This window comes from Electrona antarctica (genome assembly GCF_951216825.1).
Source record: "Electrona antarctica genome assembly, chromosome: 15".
NCBI classification, from domain to species: Eukaryota; Metazoa; Chordata; class Actinopteri; order Myctophiformes; family Myctophidae; genus Electrona; species Electrona antarctica.
Window position 1 is genome coordinate 7,986,957 of NC_136796.1, and position 8,749 is coordinate 7,995,705.

An 8,749-nucleotide genomic window follows, 5' to 3' on the forward strand; every position below is an offset into this window, starting at 1 on the left:
CACACTCTCACACACACTCTCTCTCTCTCTCTCTCTCTCTCTCTCTCTCTCTCCGCCCTTTTGAGCCAAAACGTGGCTGGCTGAGGTGACGCGTGGTGCAGATGTCACCTCCTGTCCCTGCTATCATCCTCCGCTTCCCGCCCAGTGGGGTGTGTGGCGGTGGCGTGGCTGGCGTCTGTGCATCCTCACCATGACGGCCCAGTTGCCATCGTGCACTAGTATGCACTGGTTCCCAAACTGTGGGCCGGGGGCCATTTGTGGGTCACTCACGGACCAATTTCTATGGGTCACGACTCAAGTAAAAATCATTCCCCTCCCTACATTTATTGCGACCGCAGGTCGCAGTTAACTATGGAATCTAGCATTTCCCATCAGTGTGTGTTGGTTGATTGGTCACCCCAGGCAAGCCCCCCAGGTCATCGTGACATCAGCCCCCTGGTCACCCCAGGCAAGCCCCCAGGTGCCCAGGTCATCGTGACATCACGTGACATCAGCCCCCATATATGGTGCCCAGGTCATCGTGACATCACGTGACATCAGGGATGGATATATAGTAAATGCTATTCGAGGTTTCCCTTTTTATACCTGTCCATTCAAACTCTAGACGGGTCTGCCCCAAAGTTATTAGTGCAGCCGCAGCCGGCGAAAACTAGAGTTCTCAACAGGCCAAAAATTAAGGCCCGTCCCTACCTGGGCCCTCATCAAACCCTTAGATCTCCATATATACTGTATGGAGCTTACCCGTTCTGACATTCCATATGTTGATCTTACCTCATCAAACCCTGTACACTCAAGACTACAGAATTCATTCCATGTTGATCTGACACCCCATGCCAAAGCGCCAGCGCTCGCCCCCGCAGTCTGCCATCAACGAGGCGGATGTGTGCAAAGGGCGAGGTCGCTTCTCGCCCTCAGGTGTCGTGTGTGTGTGCGTGGGTGTGTGTGTGCGTGTGTGTTAAAACAAACAAACAAACAAATCTAAGAAATTCACAAAGTAGTGGAAATAGCCGCTTGTAGATCTATTTTCTTTCTTCACTAGTTTGAGTCCCAGGCAAACATCTAATCTCTCTTTTGGGTCTCGACTCGCCCTGAAAAGTTTGGGAACCACTGGCGCTACTGTACAACAGTAGCAATAGCCCGGTATTTTTTCGTGTCGATTTGCTCATAATTATATATGAACAAAAACAATCACACCCGTGTGAACTGAGTGGTGTTGGTGTAAGGTCTTATATAGACTGATCAGCTGTGGTCTGACGTAATGTCTGACGTAATGAAATCACACCCGTGTGAACTGGGTGACCATAGCAACCATGCTAATTTTTTCTCCATTTGGGGACAGACACGTAAACAGACAGACACGTAAACTAACAACGCCAGTTGTAGGAGTGGTTTACACCACTCAAAAAAAAAATATATAATAATAAAAAAGCTGCTTCTTGACTATTCGATCTGTCGAGTGGAAAGTGGAAACCTCATTATGTTCCAAACTCAGCAAAATTAGCACATCTACAAGCTGGTGCTTTTGTGTGACGCTGTAGTAGAAAAAAAACAAAACACAAAAAGCTAGAATATGGCGGGCAGAGGTTTCCGCCCGACAGCAACGATGAGCAAGATTAATCGGTAATCGATTGGTAATATTGGTCCGTTGCCCATGGAGCCCTTGCCATGGCCCAGTTGCCATCCAGCCAGCTCCACTGTTTTACAACAACAGCCTCTTGGGGGCGGTTTGAACGCGGGCCACGCTTGATGCCTGACCATGTATTATGAAAGCCACTTCGTCAAAGCCAGGAGGAGAGTCAGCGTTTTTCTGCTTTCCTTTTTCTTTTCTCTTCTCTCTCTTTTTTTTTTACCCACACCTGAGATCTGCATGTCCCTGCAGAATAGAACAAAATAAAATCCAATAAAATATCGCCTTTGGGAGAAGAGAAGAAGAAGAAAAAAAGGCCACGAACAATAACACAAGAATCATCAAGAAAAGCAGGGAGTTGCTACGGGCAGCAGGTGGACTCCTTCTGTCTCCCCCCCCTTTTTTCCTTCCCATCTCTCGGTTGGCTTCTCCCTGAACCCCCCCCACACACACACACCCACACACACAACCCACAGTTGATACCGTCCGTATATACATATAAATAGTACATGGGTGTGTGTATGTACTGTATAAATATGTACATAGTGTATCTATGTATACCGCCACTGACTACGTACATGACTCAAAAACTGCAAGTCTGGTTGAAAGCTCCCCTACCCTGGCTGGCTGGGTCATTGGAGAATGTTTGCACGCACACAGTTGATTTGTGGCCCGAATGCGTTTTCCTCTCCATTTTGTTGTGTGCATATCCTGCACTATGTTAACCTTCAACATGGCATCCCCCTCATTAGAGACAAAAAGTGTGTGTGTGTGTGTGTGTGTGTGTGTGTGTGTGTGTGTGTGTGTGTGTGTGTGTGTGTGTGTGTGTGTGTGTGTGTGTGTGTGTGTGTGTGTGTGTGTGTGTGTGTGTGTGTGTGTGTGTGTGTGTGTGTGTGTGTGTGTGTGTGTGTGTGTGTGTGTGTACTAGATCAGCTATTTTTGCCATGCGCACAACTGTCGTAGGTCGGCATCGCATGGTCCGTTTATACAGTATGTATAAATGGAAATGTTACATCCATGTTAATTGTGGCCGCAGCCTGTCTGCGAGAGAGAGATAGGGTTTCCTTGTAAAACATGTGCACGCACTCCGCGCGCACGCTCACACAAAACAATGGCTTCCCTTCTCTCCGCCTCTTCCTCCCCTTCCTCCTCCATGGCGTCCTGACGGGCGGTGTAATCCATCACGGGGCACAGATGACAGCTTGAGTGTGCACGTTTTTGCCACGCCAACACTTGGCGTTTCCGGCCCTCATGCCGAGCCAGCACCTTTTATTTTCCCTTTCCATGCTGTCCACTGGGGCGGCGATAAGAGGGTGTGTGGGGGGGGGGGGGGGGGGTGGGGGGGTGTCTCTGGCGTGTTGGAGAAAGGAGTGAGAACCGGTGAATGCACCAACGTACCTCCCAATTCTGGAAACACTCTCTTCCCAAATGCATATACCGGTATAGCGACAATGTAATATACTTACATACTGTAAGGCTTAACCCTTTAGACATGGTGTAACTAATAACCTATATGGCAGGGTTACCCAATAGGCGGCCCGTGGGCCATTTGCGGCCCACGGAGCACCTCCTTGTGGCCCCTGGAAGAATTCAAAACAAAAATTGGGGGGGGGGGGGGGGGTCCCACATATAAATGGCATTAAATGGGGGTCAGTAGCCTATGCATGTCAAACTGGGCATCCTTTTCAGATGGGTTCTTGCCCTGAAAATTAATTTTCAGGGCAAGACCTCGACCTCGTGCGTGCGGACTCGGCCCCCATCCTGGTACCCTAGTCAAAATATGGCCCTTGAGGAAAATGAATTGGGGAACCCTGCTATACGGTGTTTTACCTTAAATGCCGGCTGGGCCCTCTGTGTCACATACTGTACACCTTCTGCGTCTCATAATATAGCAACATTTTTTATTTTTTTATTTATTTTAATAAGAATTTGAAGGTTTTCTAGAAAACCTTAGGGTAGGTTTTAGGAGGCGTTTTTTTTTAATCGGAAAAAGAGAAAAGAACCCGCACACTCATCGGCTCCAAAAGTTATACTTTATTGACAACATTTCGAGCCAAACTTGGCTCGAAACGTCGTCGAAGTATCTTTTAGACATGACTTTACTGACGACGGTCAAAACTCGTTTTGACCAGATGAAGAGACTTGGCTCAATAAAGTATAACTTTTGGAGCAGATGAGTGTGTGGGTTCGTTTCTCTTTTTCTGATGCTACTTTTGAACCCAGCACCTCTACCAAGTGATGTGCGTATTAGTTTTTGAACCCAGCACCTCTACCAAGTGATGTGCGTATTAGTTTTTGAACCCAGCACCTCTACCAAGTGATGTGCGTATTAGTTTTTGAACCCAGCACCTCTACCAAGTGATGTGCGTATTAGTTTTTGAACCCAGCACCTCTACCAAGTGATGTGCGTATTAGTTTTTGAACCCAGCACCTCTACCAAGTGATGTGCGTATTAGTTTTTGAACCCAGCACCTCTACCAAGTGATGTGCGTATTCGTTTTTGAACCCAGCACCTCTACCAAGTGATGTGCGTATTAGTTTTTGAACCCAGCACCTCTACCAAGTGATGTGCGTTTTTGTATGTTTTTTAGAATCGGCCTCAGGTCTAAATGGTTTAAATGCCTAAGTAACTAAGTATGTTTATTGAGGGCGCATTCGGAAATACCGCACCGGAGCGCACTCGCCTATTAGTTTGCATTGCACAGTGCGCTCAGTGCTCTATTTCCGAACGCGCCCGAAAGTACTTTCACTTCTACTCCATTACATCTCAGAGACAAAATATTATTGTACTTTTACTTTACTAGAATTATTTGGAAACTTTACTTACTAGTTACTTTTTCAGTCTTATATATATTTCGGCCATTTGGAAAAAGCAGATCTACAAGCTCTCAATGTGCTGCGATGCGACACATTGTGAGCTTGACCGCTTGTAGATCAGCTGTTTTCAAAATAGGTTTTAGACATGTTTTAGACGTTATGTTTTAGACATTGTGAACTTGTGAAATGGGGACATAATGCATAATGACTTTCTACTTTTGGTATTTTTTATTTAATTTTGATACCAATACTTTTGTACTTTACTGAAGTAAATGTAGAATTCCGGACTTGTACTTGTAGTCTACATTGGAGTATTGATACTTTTACTTAAAGTAAAACATTTGGATGTTTTTTTACACCACTGGGTCCCAGGATGCTGCTCACTGACGCCAGTGATGAGCGTCAGCCCCCCCCCCCACACACACACACCTCCTGCAGGAGGAGGTGCAGCTGTTGAGGAGTGGCCGTGTTGGGAGTGGGACCAGCTGTGGTGCTTCCATGCCAAGCTGGCTCACGTACTCACAAGAGACCACAGTATGTGGAGGAGGCCTCCTCTGATTGTGTGTGTGTGTGTGTGTGTGTGTGTGTGTGTGTGTGTGTGTGTGTGTGTGTGTGTGTGTGTGTGTGTGTGTGTGTGTGTGTGTGTGTGTGTGTGTGTGTGTGTGTGTGTGTGTGTGTGTGTGTGTGTGTGTGTGTGTGTGTGTGTGTGTGTGTGTGTGTGTGTGTGTGTGTGTGTGTGCACGTGCGTGGGGGGGGGGGGGGGGGGGGGGTTGTGCATGCGTGACTATTTTGTTAATTGCTGATTCTGCATTTCCGGGTCTAAGTCGTGATAAGCAAATGCCAGTGGGAGACGGTGTCATCATGGCAACAATGTCCACGTCTGTTTCATTGGAGAGGATGTTTAGCGGAGGATTGGGGGGGAGGGCGAGGGGGAGGGGGGCAGTCCTTCATTTGGCACTTTATGAGGTCACTCTGACTGCAATTAATCTCCGCATTTGCATCCGCAGGCTTGCATCGTTTCATTGCCGTCTTGCTCGCACGTGTGACTTTCCAAAAGGGTTGTACAGTATGTCTCTGTCTCATGTCATGGCTAATTCATACTTTGTCCCTTACTGACAAAGGTGATGGATTTTCGACTGAAAAGAGCGCCGGTCCTATTGGTGTTGAATTGACTTTTATTTTGTATGCACATGCATAAAGTGGATGGTAAATCGAGTGGCAAAATTTGTGACAAAGTGAGTTTATCGTCATTTAATGCAATCAAATACAACTTTTCTTTTCGGATGAATGGGCTGTCAAGGCCAGAAAGTAGTTTTTTGACACTCAGCAGGCGTTCCTGCATAACCTCCGGGTTTGATGATGATGTCACTCGCATACCCTCTATTATCATCTTCTATGTGCTGCAAACATAAGTGGCTGCAGTGCCACTGCAGCATGGTTGTTTTATGGTTAAACATATTTTTTTGAATTATTATTACAATGGTGAAAAGATTCAGGTTGGGGGTTGGTTGGGTTAGTACTAAACATTCATAGGTTAAGTTTATGGGCTGGGGTTGTGTGTGTGTGTGTACGAGATTATACATGAGGTGGATCGGTTTGGGCATAAAGGTAGTTGCACTTTGGTATATATCAAACTTATATCAAACTTTATTGACAGCCGTTGCCAATAGAAGACATACAACAATTAAAAACATACAAAACAGTTAAAAGAAAAATACAGGAGTTCATAAAACTCTAAAAATCTCCCATAAAGAAATCTATAAGAGTCACTCATACCAATGTTTCTACATACAGTAAAAGAGCGGTATCTAACAGTGCTAAACCTTGGATTGGTCAACACCTTAATCACGTTATTATGTGACCCATCAAGTCTGCTTTTATTAACCCAATTTGGGGCGGGAACCCCTTTTGGTGTTAGCATTATGTTATGCTTTAGCTATTGAAAAATAGCAGATCTACAAGCTCATAGCGCGCCACCGAGTGGCGCGCTACGAGCTTGTAGGTCTGCTATTTTTGAAAAATCGAAGAACGACTGACGAAGCTTTTTCAGAAAACTGTAAGGATGTAGAAGACATTTTTAGAATCTGATCTCAGGTCAAAATGGGTTAAAGCTGAACATAAGGTTTCTCAAGAGAGCCTGGAAGGTGGTTAGGCCAGAGTCGCAGAAAAGCTGACTAGCACTGCCACCCCTAGGCTTCTTCAGGAGAATCCTGAGAGCATCATAAGTATAGATTCACAAAGCAGCATACAGTACATGAGATAAAGTGAAAACAAGAGTGCACACAGAGTGTCAATGTGTGTGTGTGTGTGTGTGTGTGTGTGTGTGTGTGTGTGTGTGCATACAGGATCCTGAAGTTCCTGGTGGCCAAGAGGAAGTTCAAGGAGACGCTGCGTCCTTACGATGTGAAGGATGTGATAGAGCAGTACTCTGCTGGACACCTGGACATGCTGGGGCGCATCAAGAGCCTGCAGACACGGTAACGCACGCACGCACGCACGCACGCACGCACGCACGCACGCACGCACGCACGCACACACACAGGCCATCTGTTAAAGATTATAGCTTTAATTTAATGACTCAGTGTATTCAATTTACTCACGTTTTGGACACATGTCAACCGTGTAGGAGGGAGGGGGGTAGGTGTTGATAGACCTGCATATAGATATGGTTTGTTTGTTTGTAAGTATGTTTATTATCTTGTTTTGCTTCTTGACTCTTATACCTGCACCTCTCCTGGGGTATGGATCCCTGAATTTACCTCCAGGGATCCATAAAGGTAAATCTTATAATCTCATAATCAAATCTTAATTTGGGTTTGAATGTAAATTACCTTCAGAAACATGTGAACACATCCCAAATAACTGACAAATGGCTATATTTATGAATATTTGACCTTTCTTGTAAACACCACGCTCTGACTTCGCTGGTGCTCCTCCTCTTCAATATCATTTATAAAGTAGTGGCAAGAGTGAGTTTTTTCTCTTTTACTTTGCTCTTTACATCATGTCACAAAAAACACAAACGTTTCGGCTATCCAGCCTTTCTTTGTCAGTTGTATTTCTTATTTAAACTGTATATTCATCATTCATAGTAGGCGAGCATTCTGCGAAAACAGGCAAACATTCAGTGAAAATAGCACATCTACAAGTTTACAACTTTGAGATTGTAGATACTGTTGCTATTTTCGGTGAGTAGATTTGGTGTAGAGCGAAGAAATGAGGGGGCCCGAGGAGGATAGACTCCTGAGGGACATCGTTCAACATGCAAGGCATGTAGGATTCATGTGTGCTAACATTGTGAGTGAACACACCAGATTCATCTACTTCCCCACCATGTTGATCATACTCGCCGGTTGACCCGTTTGCGTGTGTGTGTCAAAGGGTGGACCAGATCATTGGACGAGGAGCCGTCCAAACGGACAAGAAGATACGCTCTGAGAAGGGAGAGAAGACGCCTCCAGAGCTGGAAGCACTGGATGAGCTCAGCATGATGGGACGTGTGGTCAAGGTGGAGAAACAGGTACAGAATGGGCGTAGTTTGTAAAAGACTGCACGCACTATTGATGTGCATTTCAGTCCATTGCCACCATGGTCTGTCTATACTGTACCATGACAGCTGAACTGGAGCCTGGATCTGATGCATGCATTGAAGTCAATGTCTATTTGATTAACTTTTCAGATCAGATACATGGTGCAGCATAAGCGTCCAGGTGGTTATCGTAATAATAATTCAAATTACTGTAATCCTTGGGAAAAGTACCGATATCTAAAGTCCAGTGTTGTCCCTGAACGCGTTCAATGAACGTTCATTCATGAACCCATTCATATTTTGGATGAACGTGAACACGTTCATTTCTGGCATGTGTGAACGTCGCTCTCTCATAGTTCACTTCGTTCAAGAGTGTGAGTGTTTCCATAGAGGCTTCCAGGCGAAACCCCAGCTAAAATCCACCCTAAACAGGCCTTAATATCTAGTAAAAACCCACCAATAAGCCCATATCCGACATCAAATTAACTAAACTTTCTCAGCCGTGCAATTTCTCTGGAGCGCACAGCGCGCATCTAACTGGATGATGATCCAGTCATACACACAGACAGCAGACACAGAACATATCCAGACCCAAAACACTGAGGTAAACTTGTAAACATAATGCCATGAAAAATAGCTTCCAATAAGCCTATCTCACCGAATTTCCCCGCCCCCTTAATACGCCCCCTTTCCGCGTTAGTGGTGATAGCATGACGTCACTCCATAGACACTACATGTTAACAGAGGTAATTTAAGAAGTCTACAACTTTTGTTTT

At 45.4% G+C, this 8,749-nt stretch overlaps 1 protein-coding gene across 8 annotated transcripts in view; it reads left to right on the plus strand.

Annotated features, from left to right (window-relative positions):
• The window catches only part of kcnq4 (potassium voltage-gated channel subfamily Q member 4), a 130,438-nt gene that overhangs the window by 118,721 nt on the left and 2,968 nt on the right, over positions 1–8,749 (plus strand). For all 8 annotated transcript variants that reach the window (XM_079522837.1, XM_079522835.1, XM_079522830.1 and 5 more), the window contains 2 exons: positions 6,790–6,921; positions 7,826–7,964. In XM_079522837.1, the coding sequence (XP_079378963.1) occupies positions 6,790–6,921; positions 7,826–7,964 (271 nt within the window). The remainder of the gene's footprint in view (positions 1–6,789; positions 6,922–7,825; positions 7,965–8,749) is intronic.